At 38.9% G+C, this 18,534-nt stretch overlaps 1 protein-coding gene across 3 annotated transcripts in view; it reads left to right on the top strand.

Annotated features, from left to right (window-relative positions):
- Positions 1-17,150, top strand: part of camk1b (calcium/calmodulin-dependent protein kinase Ib) — a 48,380-nt gene extending 31,230 nt beyond the window's left edge. For 2 of the 3 annotated variants that reach the window (XM_034287424.1, XM_010901097.4), the window contains 10 exons: positions 5,758-5,889; positions 9,691-9,765; positions 10,361-10,499; positions 11,464-11,590; positions 11,763-11,838; positions 11,998-12,110; positions 13,956-14,034; positions 14,442-14,529; positions 14,677-14,824; positions 16,190-17,150. In XM_034287424.1, the coding sequence (XP_034143315.1) occupies positions 5,758-5,889; positions 9,691-9,765; positions 10,361-10,499; positions 11,464-11,590; positions 11,763-11,838; positions 11,998-12,110; positions 13,956-14,034; positions 14,442-14,529; positions 14,677-14,824; positions 16,190-16,293 (1,081 nt within the window). In that variant the 3' untranslated portion in view covers positions 16,294-17,150. Of the gene's footprint in view, positions 1-5,757; positions 5,890-9,690; positions 9,766-10,360; positions 10,500-11,463; positions 11,591-11,762; positions 11,839-11,997; positions 12,111-13,955; positions 14,035-14,441; positions 14,530-14,676; positions 14,859-16,189 lie in introns of all 3 variants that reach the window. The other variant, XM_010901098.4, reaches the window with a different exon arrangement.
- The last annotated feature ends 1,384 nt before the right edge of the window (positions 17,151-18,534 follow it).

Here is an 18,534-nt window from a genome sequence, read left to right as displayed (position 1 = left end):
GGATTCTGGGTCTAACTATTAAACTACTTATGTTAATTATGCTACACAATGTTGCTTTATCTGTTTTTTGCAGTACTTGATGGGCCCATATGTAGGATTTCTACTGTGCTACGAGCATAATCACAAGCATGAATGACAGGGAAGATGTTTTAAGTAAATATTTCAAATATGTTATTCTAGAAAAGTGCCTAAAATAAAAAGTGGCCCAACCCAAAGCAATCAATTAATAAAATGTAGTTTATAAAGCCACATTTGACATCTGCAGTTGTCACAAAGTACTTCTACAGATATCAAGCCTGAAACCCAATAGAGAATGCAACAAGAACCACACTAGACTAATACTATGCCGGTCTGGTTCAGGAATGGAAGAAGAGGTGGAGACTAGTGTTGTTATTGTTTGAATTCAGTCTTGTAAACATTTGAGGTAGGATTCTACACAGGGCCCCTTAAGAATGTCTCAATTTAATGGCACATTGAGTCATGCTGTGTGTCATAATTTCAATACTCTGTGGCTGGAGCTGAGGTCATCTGAATTATCTTATCTTTATGCACCTTCTACATATGCAAATGATGCCTATGCCATTAGAACCATCTATTGATTAACGACACAGTCTACTACTTTGACCATTGTACTGCATGAACCGGTAAAGCAAAATGTAATGGCATATTATCTGAGATTATTTGACAAGGGCATAAATACAGACCAGATATTTCAATTAGTGGCTCCAGCAAATAATTTGGTCACGCCCCACCCCGAAAAATATATCTAATACATTAGTAAGAAAGAGACATACTGAATGGCATATTAGTTTATTAATTTTTATTTTATGTTTAGACTGCTGTCTTTAATGTTTATGATTATGTTATTGGTGTTGGGATGCACAGTAGGTTTCTATGTTTTAAAAAAAATAATGGATTCAAGGCTAGACTTAATAGAGCAATTGATGAGAATTAGTGTTAGTATCTTGCTGTTTGAATAATTTAGTGTGTTGTTCAGGTTTTACATTTTTTGGTCTAATCAGACCTCATTTGTTACGAAGGAGCTGTTGTGCTTGTCAGACCATGTTTGTTGTTTGCTGCAGCCATTCATTTATTTACTCCATCCATTGATGGTCCTATGATCATTCATTGACAGTTCTTTGATAGCCTTGGCTAACCTGTTCAACATCCATCCCAAAGAGTCCGGGGCCCTGACAGATACAGCTGTATGCATAATGGCTGTGTATCAATGACCTGCAGGCATTGTACCATTCCTGTATGTACTGTATTATACTGTGTGCATGAGTGTATGCACAGTAAAATTAGACCTATGTGTACATGACTGCCGCTAGCCTACATGATGTGGTTCTGGATATCATATCATTAGTGTTCCCAGGGACTAGTGTATACAGTATACACTTTGTATATAGGCTAGATTCATTACACTAAGATTGATTAAAATATTTAACTTTGTCTTCTGTATCTACAAGACATAATCCATCAACAACAAAATTAATTTGCAGTCAACTTGTTTTATAGATAATCCAACTGTGAATTTTGTTTTTAGAGGACAAGCACACACATTTTTAATATTAGTAAAAAAAAAAAAATGGTAATGAGTGTATTTTTAACTCCCTCCCTTGAGGACCCTGCCTGGCTACAGAGCCTGTGTTTGGCTTTGCCTATAAAAGCTTTGCTTTCAAACAGTGAGGATTCAATTGGGAAACTATACTGTTGGCATAGTGACAGAATATACTGACAATAGAGTATTTAGAAGCTCTGAAACATTTTTTTTTCTTTCTCTCCTCTCCCAAGTCCTGTCTAATTTGTGATTATGGCCTTGGCTTAGCAAGGCAAATTATAACACAGTATTGCTGAATACTGTCTAATTTCTCAATTGCACATATATTCCCGGTTTATGGGACAGTTGGATGTCTTTGGGGCAGATATTCATGGATTGCACAGTGACGTGTCTGAGTAGCCGGACTAATAACTAAAGCAATGTATGGGTTAAAGTGAGACATAAATTAGCATAGTTTCTTAATGCCTGGTTCCGTTTGCTTGTGACAGAGCAAAGCAATTGTTGTGTAATTCAGACTCAGAGAGTTACCATGCCACGATCATCCTAAAAAAGTAATGCATCTCAAACCTCTCCCACTGATGGACAGTGCTAGTTGAATTTAGGGCTGTACTTTTGTATTGTGGGTTAGTAAATAAAAGCATGTGACCTGGCAGACCAATGAGAACTTTCTGAGATCAGTTGTCTTTTCCTGTTAGTTCTGCTCTATTTATTTTACTCGTAACATAACAACTATTTAGGTGTTTTTAAAACACTTGGAAGTGACAATAACACGTTTGTCTTCGCTTATTTTCCGCCAAATGCGTGTCTTGCACCTAGGTTCAAGAATCTACATAATGTTCTAAAATGCCATAAATGTATTGTAAATAAATATTTTGGGACATCCCTGATACTTATTGGGAACTACATAAATCCATGACACAACATTCAAAGAAGTAACCACCAGGAACAAGACAAAACCTCCAGACAACCATGGCACAATTGGATTTAACACAGCATGTTTCATGTTGCTTAGTTTGCTAAGACAGTGCATGGGCAAGAACAATATATGGATTGTTTGCACAATACAGCTAGATGACGGCTGTACTAGCAATGATTTTTGCATATATTCTTTCAAATGTCATTTAAGTACATCACAAATGAGCTGGGAACCAGTAACAAGGTGTTTGAGAGTTAAGTCATATCAATCGTTCAGTCAATTTAATTGAAGAGCAAATAGGTGTGACTTCTGTGAATGGTCTTTAAATTAATAGTTGTCTATATGTGGGAACCTTAGAGGAAGCTCTGTTTGGGGTTTATTAGAACTATGTTGGGACAGTTTGGTGTTTGATAGCGTTAGGGCCAGGCATATTCCCGGACCTGTGTCCCTTGGTGATGATAAGGACATCCTGTTAGGTTCTGCTCAGTAAACATGCCCAACCCTCTCCCCTGCTTAGTCTTAACATGTCTCTGAAACAAAACCACTGCATGATTATCAAACTGCATAAATGTGTTTTCTTAACCCCCCTGCGGGTGTTGAGGGTGGTTTTCTGCATACGTGAAATTAGTTTGAATGGGAAATATAGCAAAATGTATAGGAAGTATAGTCATTGACAAGTTCAGAAATAATGATTAACAATAGAAATAGTAATTGTGTCTTTCAAACTTTGCTTTCGTCAGAAAATCCTCCATCTGCAGCGATTTCAGACTTGCAGACCTTTAGCATTCTAGTTGTCAATTTGTTGAGGTAATCTGAAGAGATTTCACCCTATGCTTCCTGAAGCAGCTCCCACAAGTTGGATTGGCTTGATGGGCAATTCTTACGTACCATTCGGTCAAGCTGCTCCCACAACTCAATAGGATTGAGATCCAATGACTGTGCTAGCCACTCCATAATAGAAAGAATACAGGGTTACTTTTTCTTTCCTAAACAGTTCTTGCATAGTTTGGAGCTATGCTTTGGGTCATTGTCCTGTTGTAGGAGGAAATTGGCTCCAATCAAGTGCCGTCAGGGTATGGCATGGTGTTACAAAATGGAGTGATTGCCTTCCTTCTTGAAGATCCCTTTACCCTAAACAAATCTCCCACTTTCCCACTTCCAAAGCAAACCAGACCATCACATTATCTCCACCATGCTTGACAGATGGCGTCAAGCACTCCTCCAGCATCTTTTCATTTGGTCTGTGTCTGACAATCCGAGCACCGAAAACGTAGATTTGTTTGTTCATAACATTTTTTTCCAATCTTCCTCTGTCCAGTGTCTGTGTTCTTAGGCCCATCTTAATCTTTTCTTTTTATTGGCCAGTCTGAGATATGGCTTTTTCTTTGCAACTCCGCTTAGAAGGCCAGCAACCCGGAATTGATTCATCACTGTTGATATCGAGACTGGTGTTTTGCAGGTACTATGTAATGAAGCGGCCAGTTGAGGACCTGTGAGGCGTCTGTTTCTCAAACTAGACACTAATGTATTTGTCATTTTGGTCAGTTGTGCACTGGGGCCTCCCACTCCTCTTTCTATTCTGGTTAGAGCCAGTTTGTGCTGTTCTGTGAAGGGAGTAGTACATATCGTTGTACGAGATCTTCAGTTTCTTGTCAGTTTCTCACATGGAATAGCCTTCATTTCTCAGAACAAGAATAGACTAATTACTTTTAGAAGAAAGTTCTTTTTTTTTGGCCAAGTCTGTAATTGACACTACAATTACTCCAGATACTCAACTAGTCTAAAGGACAGTTTTATTGCTGCTTTAATCAGCACAACCATTTTCAGCTATACAGTACCAGACAAAAAAGCACTTTGTGACAAATGCTGTTGTAAAAAGGGCTTTATAAATACATTTGATTGAATGATTGATTGATATGATAATGGTTGTACTAGAAAGCAGGTGTAAATCCACCTCTGGTACCTTTTGCTCTGGTACCTTCACCTCTGGTGTACTTTGCTCATTGCCAATGGGCATTGCTATTAATAATACCACAGTGATGTTATCTTTTGTATACACGATCATGTAATGGCAGTACCCCAGACAAGCAGAATGTAATTGAAAAATAAATGGTCTGAATACTTTTGCAAGTCACTGATATTTTTTTCATATCACATATTTGATCAACATTAATCTGAATAAGGAAAATAATAATTGTTTTGTAAATTAGCATTGAATGACCTTTCTGCCTCTAAAGGCTTAAGGCTCAACCCTGTCCATGTCCTACATACAGGTAACAGTGGTATAGAGAAACAAGAAACCAGGCAAGCCTAGTTCAGCCGGACCGCAATAGAAATTGTTGCCCTCTGGAGATTCAAACCCAGGTCACCCACGTGAAAGGCTGTGTTGCTAACCACTATACCACAGAGCTCTACCATTGATGGGTGTCAGTATAGCCTCTTGTGTCTATGAACAAATCCTCTTTTGCCACTGGCCGTTTTAACAGCTAATTGGCCATTCGTGACTGATATTGATACAGTTAATGTTTCTTACTAAGTTTACCTCCACCACAAATAGCATCTATGAACCTTTTAGCTTTTGCCACTGGCCGTTTGAACAGCTTATTAGCCAGTATTAGGCTTTACCAGTATCTACTAAGTTACTGGAATAGTCATAGTTATTGAGGAATTTCTAGCGAGACTGAAGATGAACTTTTCCATGCCAGAAACAGTCGCAATATAACCGTATACCATTTCAGGTTTTGGTTTTAGTCAGCAAAGCTTTTGTCAATACGGAATAATTCACAATGCGTACTTTGCTTCGCCTGCAAGGAAATACGAACTCTGGACCTATAGTTCACAAGTCCGCTTCTCTCACCACTATGCTATTTAACTAGGGGTAGTCAGTCAGTCAGTCACTCACTCACTCAGTAAGAGACATTCGCTCTTAGCCGGCTCCGCTTACACAGTCCGGCAATAAATATGGAAAGACTTTGGTGACTGTTACCTTTGCATAACACACACAGTTATGACTCTTGAGGAAATAAGAAAGCTGTCCAGAGAAGCCCAGACTTCCCCTAACAATGCACCAGCATATTTAAAAGGATGTGGTTGGCTCTTTACTATGCTCATTGTAGTGTACTTCCCTTTAACTTTCAAGCTGTCAATTGTGAATTATTATTTGTTAAGTTTCACCATTGTACCTGTGTATTTTCCCAGGTAGTGCACACGGTTGTGGTCACATGATGTTGCCTCTGAAGTCACTAGTTGGTCATTAAGGTTGGTCTCGTTTGTGTTTCAGGGGAGCATTCTCTGAGGTGGTTCTAGCAGAAGAAAAGAGGACCCAGAAACTGGTAGCCATTAAATGCATTCCTAAGAAAGCCCTGGAGGGCAAGGAGAACAGCATAGAGAATGAGATTGCTGTCCTACACAAGTGAGTCATACAAACAGACACACACATTCTCACATACGTTTATATTTATTTTTACTTTCCCTATCCCTATGCCCTAAACTTAACCTTTAACTTAAAGGGGCATTTTACCATAGCACAACTTTTTAAAGGGGAATAATGATTAACATCTACAATTTGTCCAGGTTCTTAAATCGCTTGAAGTAATTGTTGGATTGTCTCCCTTTGCACGTAACTCTCTCACTCAGGGAGAGCAGGGTGGAGATGGCTCGAGTGCAGAAAAGTAACCATATCTAAAAAGCATAGGCTATACAGTTTACACTAGATTGCTAGCAACAACTCTTGATAGTTCCTATCGGCAGAAATAATTATTCATGTTTTCGTAACTTTTCAGGAAGTCTGGTCATCAGTTCTATGAACGCCACCACAGTTTGTTCTGGGAAACATCCACTAACTAGAATAACTTAAGAAGAATAATTTCATCCAAGCAGAAATATCCTTATCAAGTAGGGTTAATATTATAATATTATAGTAAACTTTTTAACGAGATACATGCCTAAAAAAAGTGTAAAACATAATTAATGTGTTTTACTTAATGATTGCTATAGCCACAGAAGTCAATAGTTACTGATGCTTCTGTACCATCACAATTCCCACAGTTACTGTATGTTTCGTATTGGTCCTGATAAATCTATTATGGAATTAACTTAATTATTTGTCGTATTGGTCCTGATAAAGCTATTATGTTATCCAAATGCAGTAAGGAAAAACATTATTTTATTTCAGTGCATTTAACAAGGATAATGGCAGAAGAATGTTAATTACTGGTAGTTCCTGCCCTCCAGAGTTGTAGTCTTTTAGATTATGACTAAAGGGTATACTAGTGTGTGGTTTTCTGAAGACAAAAGTTTTTAGAAATTATTAGAGATTTCACTGCTAGAAATCCGTCAAACATGATACCAACCAACTAAAGTCCCCACAGAGTGAAGTGCCAGAATAAAAGTAAAAGGGACGCTGTAAAATATTTGCTTCATAAAGAAATTAATTAATTTATCTCCAGTAACAGCACATTTACTCGCCAGAAATTATTTGGGTATGTATAAAAACACATTCTTAAATGCTGAATTCCTATTGGTCAGTATTCTATTGTCAGATGGAAAAGCAGCACCCTCCCTCTCCTCCACTGGGATCAATAAGACACATGATTGACTCTTCTAAAACAAGTAATAACTGACGTTGGCAATCCCTGTAATTTCCTTGTTGCAAAAATGTTGCACAGTTCACAAAATTTCTGTTAAAGTGAGAAAAGAAGCACTGAATAGTGTGGGTAGGGAATCATTGATGTCACTTTAAAAAAAAAATGTTAAGCAAAAATATATTTTTTACAACCTTTGTAATGTTCACAAAGTGGGAGCAAATTCTAGATATCCTCTTTAACCATAATAACCTAATGTCTAAACAACCCCTAATGCCGAACTCTAAATCTAAACCGTAATGCATAAACCAAAAATGAATCCTAATTCTAACACTAACCCCAATTGTTGGGACTTCTGGTCCCGATATGTATACTATGAACCAGGATCACACACACAACCAATCTTGTTGAGACGGATGTAGATTACAATTGCCATAATGGCAGTCTGGTTAAAATACCTCCCTTTAAAACTGTGGTATTAGGAACCAAGACAGAAAAAACGGAAGTGTAGGAACATAAGCTATTTATAGTTCTTGTTGCCTGGGTTACTGGAGACAGAAACCTAGTGAATATACAGTGATCCTTTTAAAGGTGAGGATGGGGGCGATGAGAGAAAGAGAGTGAAACAAAGGAAGGGAGAAAAGAGAGATATAGAGAGGGAGCATGGTTTTAAACTCATGAAAGTAAAATTAAGCAAACATTTTGCCAGTGACTATTCTTCTAGTTGTGTTTGTATTGGCCTGTACAGGGTCCTTCCTTTCTGTGATGCAGAGGTCGGGTAATGTCCCATTAGGGAAGATATAATTTACAAAATAAGTGAAAGGAAATTATTCATTTTTAGAGTATTGTGACAGTCTTAGAAACTTAGAATGAAACTCTGTCTGTCAAGAAAGATGGTTGCCTCTTAATGCCCATGAGGAAGAATCTGATTACCCAGCAAAATGCACTTGGTTCGGTGAATGTCTCCATAACTTTAGATTGCAGTAATCATTCACACAAAACAAAAACTGTCAATTTGTGCAGATGTATACAATGGTTTTTAGGGTGACTATTTCTTTTAGAATTGGTAGGAGTTCATAAGTTTTTCTGGAAATAGACAGGGTCTCTGTTGTCCTACCTAGCTTAAAGGGAAAGCTGGTTCCACCTTTGCTTTTCATCCCATTAATGAATCCGACACTCTCTGAACTTACAGAAAAGATGAAAAAGTAATGTCCACAAAGAAGATTGTGTTGCGAGTGTATGTGTGTGTGTGTGTGTGTATGTATGTACAGTATCTCACAAAAGTGAGTACACCCCTCACATTTTTGTAAATATTTGATTATATCTGTTTATGTGACAACACTGAAGAAATTACACTTTGCTACAATGTAAAGTAATGAGTGTACAGCTTGTAAAACAGTGTAAATATGCTGTCCCCTCAAAATAACACAACACAGCCATTAATGTCTAAACTGCTGGCAACAAAAGTGAGTACACCCTTAAGTGAAAATGTCCAAATTGGGCCCAAGTAGCCATTTTCCCTCCCCGGTGTCGTGTGACTCGTTAGTGTTACAAGGTCTCAGGTGTGAATGGGGAGCAGGTGTGTTAAATTTGGTGTCATCGCTCTCACACTCCCTCATACTGGTCACTGGAAGTTCAACATGGCACCTCATGGCAAAGAACTTTCTGAGGATCTGAAAAAAAGAATTGAATAATGTTTTTAGGGTGACATTTATTTTAGAATAGGTAGAAATTCATATGTTTTTCTGGAAATAGACAGGGTCTCTGTTGCCCTAGCTTAAAGGGAAAGCTGGTTCCAACATTAGGATGGAAGGACAGCGAAGAGATATAAAATATTTTTACAGGAGTGACCCTCCTGTAAGGGTGGGATGGCCAAGAGACCAGAGGTGGCAGAACAAAGCTCAGGTGGGGATACTGGCTTTGAGCACTGTCTAAAGGTAATAAGGGGAAGTTCCACTTGCTGCTTCATAGACAAGCACCATGCTTTTGGCGTGTAGGTGAACTTCAAATGGAAGCCAGCGGAGTGGAAGAAGAGTAGGATCTAGTAGTTGACAGACTGTCTAGTTTGAGAAGCCGTCAACAGTGAAGAGGCGACTCCGGGATGCTGGCTTTCTAGGCAGAATTGCAGAGAAAAAGTCATATCTCAGACCAGCCAATAAAAATTTAATATTAAGATGGACAAAGGAACACAGACACTGGACAGAGGAAGATTGGAAACAAGTGTTACGGACAGCGGAACTGTCTGAGCGTACAGTATGTAAGAAGTGCCCATCAATCCAATCCAACTTGTGGGAGGTTCTTCAGGAAGTGTGGAGTGAAATCTCTTCAGATCACTGCAACAAAGTGACAACCAGTATGCCAAGGGTCTGCACGGCCGTAATTGCTGCAAGTAAAGGATTCTTGGACAAAAGCAAAGTTTGAAGGACACAATTATTAATTTAATTAAATCATTATTTCTAACCCTGTCAATGACTATATTTCAAACTTATTCCATGTATGTTTTCATGGAAAGCAAGGACATTCCTAATGGACCCCAAACTTTTGAATGGCAGTGTGTGTATGTATGTATGTATGTATGTATGTATATATTAATGTACATTTGACTGATCCTGTCTGCTCTTTCACTCTAGGTTAAAACATGCCAACATTGTCTCCTTGGAGGACATCTTTGAGAGTAAATCCCACCTCTACCTGGTTATGCAGCTGTGAGTGATCATCCTACCGTATTCATGATCTTTATCTTTTTTTCTCCTGACCCATGTCACCACTTTCTGTCTCTAAACAAACTGGGAAGAGGCAGCCTTCTGTTTGAAAACTTTTACAATAATCGTCTGCCGTTTGTGTGTGTGCGTTAGACACCCTGTCTGCACTCTCCCCCACACAGTGACATTCTCCATTAATTACTCTCTGAGCTCAGTGGCGCTTTCTGTTGACTGATCCCAAGAGAAATTACCCCCCCCCCACACCTCCACACACATGCCCTCACACCTTTAGCCTCTCTGCCTCCTACTCTCCCTGAAATGTCAGAATGTATGGATCAAGAGATAGACAGAGAAAAATGGGGGAATGAGAGAGAGAGGGCAATTGTTGTTTTTTTTGCTGACAAAAACAGTGGGTGATTACGTGCCATGAAGGTGGAGTCATGATCACTTCAGCAAAACTGTCGTAAGGGCAATCATTTAATAAAAGAACAGTAAAACAATAAAATGACTAAGAAGAAGCAATGCTTCCATCTAGTGGTGTGGTAGGCTCAGAGCGAGTTGAGTTAGATGACACATTTGTTCCTCCTCTCTTGTCCAGGGTGTCTGGTGGGGAGCTTTTTGACAGGATTGTAGAGAAGGGCTTCTACACAGAGAAAGATGCCAGCAAGCTCATTCAGCAGATCTTGGATGCTGTCAAATATCTCCATGACATGGGCATCGTACACCGCGACTTGAAGGTGAGCTTGGGTCAGGGGTCAGGTGATGAGGATTATGTGAAAATGGAGATTTCAGTGTTTAACACAAGTAATTTACTGGTTTTGGGTTTGGATTTTATTGCAATTTACATTTTGTAATGTTCATCATGTTGATCATTCTGCCATATTGACCAAGTCTCTATGAAATAAATTTGTGTCTGTTAACCATGCAAGTTGACATTATTTCAATAAAAACTATAAAAAACCATGGACCTAATGAAATGGCAGACACACTACATGTCTAAGTGTAAAGACATACAAGGTATTTCACAGAAATGGACATCACAAATAGACTAAGAATTGCGGGGTACGTTGCTAGCTTAGCTTCCTTGGTAAGCAAATTAGCTGGGTTTCATGACATTTTCGATCTTCCTAATTACGGATAATTGGTACACAAAACAAGTAGTTTTAAAATGTCACAACTAGAACATGCTTATCAAAAAACATTTTTACATTATTTTGAGGTATTGTTTCTGATTTTGGTTATTTTGGCCTTTGTTTGACAATGTACCGCGCTCGTTCCATGAGACGCGGACAAGTATAAATTGCAACAATAAGTGATGCAATTTGTACTTGTTTGTATGTGGCAGTATTCTTTAAAATTACAACTTGCAAGTGTGTATGTAGCATTAACCGTTCAAAATAAAACCTTTGCTTGTTCTAAAACTTTTCACCCAAGTCTACGACCCTTTGAAAACCTCTGGTACCCCAAATTTGCATTACATCCCTCCAATAAAGAAATGCTGTATTAGGTTATTAAGGGTGACGTTGTAATCTGGAGATCTTCCGTTGTTTAGATCTTGTGTGTATTTTATTCCGCACTGTAATGTTGTATTACAATGCTATTACAATAATTACATTTACTTCTCTAATGAGCCCATTTGTTTTCAGACTGTTTGGTCATTACTTCGAATAATGTATCTTATGTGTGTGTCTTCATGTCCAGCCCGAAAACCTTCTGTACTACAGTATGGATGAGGATTCGAAAATAATGATCAGTGACTTTGGCTTGTCCAAGATCGAGGGATCTGGAAGTGTCATGTCAACAGCCTGTGGAACACCAGGATATGTCGGTAAGGAGAGTGCCAATCAGTGCATGCCTGTGTGAGTCTGTATACTGTATATATTTAAAGAGCATGTGTTTTCTATGGTGTACTCAGTTTTGAGAGCTAGCACACGCCTAGTGATCATGTCAGGCTAGATGTGTAATGATACTGATAAAATAAATCCTGTTATCGTTGATAGCACCTGAAGTGTTGGCCCAGAAACCTTACAGCAAAGCAGTGGACTGTTGGTCTATCGGTGTTATTGCCTACATTCTGTAAGTGATGGGGTTTGTTTCTCTCCTACCAGTCTTACTATGTTACACTGATTTCCACTTCATTGCTTTCTATAATCCATTGTCAATGATTACTTTATGGATGTTTTACAAAATGTCTTCTCACTCTCCGATCATACTATTGTGCTCTTATTCTTTTAGTTTGTGTGGATACCCTCCTTTCTATGATGAGAATGATGCTAAGCTCTTTGAGCAGATCCTGAAGGCAGAATATGAGTTTGACTCTCCCTACTGGGACGATATCTCTGACTCAGGTAAAGTAGGAATCATTGAATCTCTCTGCTCCCTAAATAGAGAACCAAAATCTATACTGTACAGTATACGTTACCTAAAGATACATTCTGGGACTTGTGTAAATAACAATGTTTGATGACACATGGGTTCGATAACGGGGGAACATCACACATGACTTAAGGTGTTATTTTCGGTAACCACTTTTTGGCTTGACTTTATCAACTAGTGGCCAAAAATCTGAGAACACATCTTTAATGTTGCCATTACTAGTTCCCTCTGGAATTTGCTCCCTATGTCAAGTATTTGTTATGCTTTGACTGTCACTACCAAAATGTCATTGTGTGCATGGGATTAGCCCACAGAGGCCCTGGGATATCAGCATTACCTAGAGCCCCAATGGTACTTCATATTCCTGAAGTTTAACCAAAAGCAAAACTGTCAAGTGAGACTGGATGAAGTGTTTCTGCTGCACAAAATTATTGCATTTGACATTTTTGTTAGAAATGGAATATGCAACACTATTGAATTGTAAAAGGGAGGTATATAAAAAGAAGGGCCAATGTATCACTATATTTGAGAACATATTCTGGAATTTAGATCTAGACTTAGCCTCTGACATTCTGTATCCCTGAATTGCTTCTTTCTGCTTTTTTGTGTGTTTCTGTGTATCATTGTCCTGTTGCAAGTTCCATGTTAGGTTCAGTGGGTTTCCATTTTCCTCAATAATTCTCTGATACTATTTAGAATTCATGGTTGATGAGGGCAAGTTGGACCTGAGGCAGCAAAGCAGCCCCAAACCATAATGCCACCGTCTCCATTCTTTAGAGTTATGAGGTTCTTCTGTTCAAAGGCAGTGTTTTGTTTTCTCCAAAGATGGTGTTTGGCATTATAAACAAACAACTCCACCTTTGACTCCAGTGCACGTTGTTCCGTTAGTTTTGTTCTTTACCCAGGTGATCTCTGGCAAGCATCTGTCATATCTTTATTCTTTTTTGAGAGCAGAGGCTTCTTCCTTCCTGACCTTGATGTAGGCAAGTTTATGCACTTTTGACTTATGCACTTGGACATTGATTGTGGCAAGATAGGCCTGTAGATCCCTTGAGGAGGATTGTTCAAATGATAGAGAAAGCACCTTGATGAACTGCTACAGAGATTCAAACTGACCTTCAGACACAAGTTATAGTGTCAACTTGCATCATCTGTTGCCATCTCGGTGAAAGGGGGTGGTATGGTAGGAGACCCATTTCCGAGAGAGAAAGAGAGACGTAAAAACGTCTGACTGCAATTTACCAAAACACACCTGTACATACTACAAATCCTTCTGGGAAAATCTCCTGTGGATGGATGAGACTTTTTTACAGAAAACAAAATGAAGCCTTCAAATAAAAGAACCCCTTCCCTACAGTGAAACATGGTCCACCACAGTCTGTGTTGTTATGGGGTTGCTTTGGTGCCTTCGACACTGGGTGCCTTGAACATGTCATCATTAAATCAAGAGACTACCATTGGCATTTTGGAGCACAATTTTGAGGCCTGTGTCAGAAAGCTTTGTCTCAATTGAAATTCATGGGCCTTCCAGTAGGACAATGACAAAATCACACTTTAAAAGGCATCCAGGAATTATTCTAGAGTAAACGCTGGACTGTCCATTGTGAACAATCCCTCAAATATATGCAAGTCTGCAAAGAAAATGATCTTCCTCCATAGTGTGCAGGAAATCGTACTTGATCAAATGGCAAAATTTGTATGAAATCCTGGCACTCAACATATACCATATTTTCAAAGTGTTACATAAAATGTTTGCACATAATAAATTGTATTAGATTTTCTTTGGATTGTATAAATAACTTTTTATGTGATTTTAGCAAAAGACTTCATAGTCCATTTGATGGAGAAGGACCCCACGATACGCTACACATGTGACCAGGCTCTCCAGCACCCCTGGTAGCGTACACACACACACACGCCAGTCACATATATATGTGTATATATGTATGTATGTGTGTGTATGTATGTATGTATGTATGTATGTATGTATGTATGTGTATGTAAGTATACCACAGTTGGTACAGTTTATTGCTAACTGTGGTGCCTGCATGGCAGGTTTAATCTCTGGCACCACCTATGTGTAGAAAGTGTGCATGCATGCCTGTTGGTTGATGTCAATAAATGTATCTGATATATAGCATATATTGTTTCTCTTGCACATTTTTGCATGCAGCGCATCCTGTAAACAGACTCGTTGTGAGAATGATTGTAATATTTAATACAAGTTAAAACAAGTAAATGTGTGATTCTGTCAAGTGTTCAATGTGTTCAACCAGCCGATGCTGTGAACTCTTAACACTCAGGATTGCTGGTGACACAGCTCTCGATAAGAACATCCATGAGTCTGTCAGTGCTCAGATCAAGAAGAACTTTGCCAAGAGCAAGTGGAGGGTATGTGTTTCTATGCATCTGGCACTTTGTGCTGTGTTTATTATATTAACAGAATAATGTAGATCCTACCTGTTTCAGCAGCTATCATTATGTACTGTTACGTAACCACTTAAAAGTCTCTTCTGAATATGTCCATCCTTCCTTCAGCAAGCCTTCAATGCCACAGCGGTGGTGCGTCACATGAGGCGTCTGCAGCTGGGCACCAGCCAAGATACCCCAAGCCAGACCACCTTCCCCAGCCCCCTCAGTGCCCACCTGCTGCTTCCTGAGGGCACAGCAACCGGGCACAACACTGGTAAATGGGGCCAAGCACAGTCAATACCAAACAAGTTAAGACTATTCAAGTGTGGCCAAGTTCCTTATAGTCTGTGGAGACGCACCAAATGTATGATTAAACCTGGAATAACTGTTCCCTGAAAGATGGAGCCATGTGCAACACAGCGAGGGTACTAAATCAGGAGGCTCACAGCAGACCAGCAAGGAAAACCTGCAGAAGCCCGGAAATTACATAGTGTGCACATTAACTAACAATCCTTTCTTGTCCCTGCCATAAAAACACTATGAACCACACTGAGGGTGGGTTGCTTAACTGCTTGCAGCAGCACGAATATCCCATACAGTCACCCCTTTAAATAATAGCCAGATAGTACTGTACAATTCAGTGGGTGAAACTGTTTAGTGCCAATGTGCATTTTATCTGTAAGACCGAACATAATGCATTTTGAAGCAGTAAAAGGGTTCTAAAGGGGAAACCTTTTGAAGACTAAAGACCTGTCATGATCTTATGGGTAAAGAGAGGATCTCAAGGTCCACAGACCTCAAACAAGGCCTCAAAGAGCATCTGAAACCAAAGCTAGATCATAAAGCATATAATTGATTAATTGTATTTTCTGCCATCAATCTACACCTTATAATCCATAATGACAAACGGAAAATTGCATATGCTTTACCTGCTTTGCCCACATGGATTTGGGCAGTTTCTCCCACTCTTCTTTGTAGATCTCTCAAGCACACTGCCATGACAATGCAGGAGTGGCTTCAGGACAAGTCTTTGAATTTGTATGGGTGGCCCCGCCAGAGCCTGGAAATTAACTTTATCAAACATATCTGTAAAGACCTAAAAGTGGCTGTGTAGCATTGCTCCCCATCCAACCAGAGCTTGAGAGGATCTGCTGAGAACAATGGGAGAAACTGCATAAATACAGGTGTGCCAAGCTTGTTGCATCATACCCAAGAAGAATTGAGGCTGTAATCCCCACCAAAGTTGCTCCAACAAAGCTCTGAGTGAAGGGGTCTGAATACTTATGGAATTGTGATATTTCAAATTTTTTCTATAAATGTGAAAATGAATTTTTTTAAAAACATGTTAGTTATGGGGTGTTGTGTGTAGATTGAGGAACAAAATCTATTTAATTCTGTTTACAATAAGACTAATATTACAATGTGAATTGTGAGTTTTTGGAAAACACTCCTGTTTTGGATTTTTTTAAATGAAATAAAATGTATAAAATCATGTTCAAACTAACACTGCCCTGAATTGTATGATATGTTATCTATGTCTAACATCATATAGAGGACTGTCTGATATTGGCTAACAAGAGGCTGATCTATTGTGAAGTATAGATATATTGTCTGAATGATAGTTCTCTCTTTGTTCAAGAGCCTTTGTGTGATGGGAGCTGCTCCCATAATGCTGATGGTGAGGCAGAGCGGGACCACCTCTCCAACTGCACCTACCGCTGCCATCCAACCAGCCTGGTCTGATCCATGTCTCTCAGGGCCAACCAATGACTTTTCTATGTTCCTCTGGAGACCAGAGAAGTCCCTAGTCTGGCAAGGAATACAGAGTTCCAGTGCCCCGCCACCAGGGGGGGCAGGCGGGTTATGAATCCTGAAGGGGGAGGAAGGATTCAATGCTGACGGAGGTCATTTGAACAGAGATGAGAAGAGAAAAGCAGATTAGGACAATGGTGAGAAACTGAGGTGTGGTACTAAGAATAATCCTGGGTCGTATATTTTGGGAGTGGGACAAGGCTTGACCAGTGTTTTACTATTTTCAAAATGTCTGCTTTTTACATTTCTGCATTTATGTACTGTTTTCTAATCTTTATTATATATATTACCCTTGTAGAATAAAGTAGTAATATCTGCATGGTCAGGTGACCGGTCCCCCCACTTCTTGGCAGCGGGTGTTTTGTAATATATAAAGTCTATTGCAGAACCATGTATGCTGGTAACCATTGTGGTACGGTTCTTTACTCTGAGTGAACAGTACTGTTGTTCATCATTACATTTGTTTTGCTTTGTTGTATATTTTTCATTTTTAATAAGAATACTCCATGTACTGGGCTATTATTAAGTATAGATCAAAGCATTTAGCTGGGTCTGTTTTATATTTTCTCATTTTTCGCAGCATGGTTGTGTTTTACCACTATGTTTTTGGTAATTCTCCCACCCCCCTCGGCTTGTATAATTCAGCACAGCAACATCTTCTATATGGTGCCTTTAGAACAGTATCAAAGGTTTATTTTCTTGGCTTCTACATGAATATATCGCCATTCAATTATAGCAGCATTTCTGTTTTATTTTTTCGTTGTGGCAATTAAATCGTTTAAAATACAGATTATATTTTTATTTGTATCTCCAGTTATTGACTTAGTAGAAAATGTCTTATTTTACCAACTTTTTCTGTTCCTTGATGTTTCCTAAAGCCTTATTATTCCCCCTGGGAGGAAAAGATGCTGTTGAGTAGCTGATCTTTAGATTATTTCAGGATGGCTTTAAACTGGTCAAGACTTGATAGCATTAAACATGTTACTGTAAGACAACCCTTAACCCATGTAGTGGCGGTTTTTAAATTAAGCCACATTTAGTGCAGATATCTCTTTCACTAGGTAGATAAAACTATGTTTCTGGCCCTGACTACTCTTCCATTTATTTCATTGTACCTCCATTCTTTGTTTTTTCATGTGTCTACATAGAGAACTTGAATAAAAAATGTTTAATCTATATCTCCTTGTCTAACCTAATAATTCGTTCTCCTTCACTCATTACCAGTTAATTAGATCTGATAATGTTAGTTAGGTAATGTGGACTTTACTCATTTGTTCATATATATTTATAATTTTTCCACAGTTCAATTCACATTCTAGCCATCCTAATACATTTACTGTTCACAGTTTTACATTGGCTTTTCACATTTCTGCCAAAGTTTACATTTCTATTCAATGAACAATTACTGACTAGTGAAAATGGCATAACATTTTTCCAACACATGGCCATTCTATTCCAGTGGGTTGGTACAGTAGCATCTACGAGAATATGTAGGTCTCTATCAGACCAAATAGCCTAGTGAACCAGGTAGGTAATCTGTCAACACAAGACCAGACCCTGATGATCCTGTCCTCTATATCATCCCTCTCTCTTGCTCGTACCATACACAGTCACAGACTGTGCTCGTACTGTGATGGTCTAAATGCTGATCACTGAATCTGAAGTTCCGTTGTTGATGTAGAGTTTGGATTGATTCTTTCCAAAAATTAAAATATAAAAATATAAAAAGTAACCATGGTAAACATTAGATAATTAAAATAATTGCAACTGGTACTGTACATCTTTTAATCCCAATGCAAAATTCCCAGTGCAAATGTATCTGACAATTCTATTTACGAGGACAGTCAAGTCAATAATAGAATGTGGACAGAACCGTCTTAAATTGAAGAGCATGATTCTAAATGAACGTGTGTGCCATCATTAATAATTAATATGGGTTTCAATTGATATTTTCAGCCAAAATATTAAAACAAGGATTTCTAAGGATACTACTTATACCTTGGGCCTGCAGAGTCTGTCCAGCTTCCTCCCCCGCCATCGGATCCAACTCACCACCAGGTGGTGATCAGTTGACAGCTCCGCCCCTCTCTTCACCCGAGTGTCCAAGACATACGGCCGCAGGTCAGATGAAACGACAACAAAGTCGATCATCGACCTGCGGCCTAGGGTGTC

The sequence above is a fragment of the Esox lucius genome, chromosome 17 (assembly GCF_011004845.1).
Source record: "Esox lucius isolate fEsoLuc1 chromosome 17, fEsoLuc1.pri, whole genome shotgun sequence".
NCBI lineage: Eukaryota > Metazoa > Chordata > Actinopteri > Esociformes > Esocidae > Esox > Esox lucius.
Note: the sequence above shows the minus strand (reverse complement) of the source record. Positions and strands in the feature narration are given on the sequence as shown.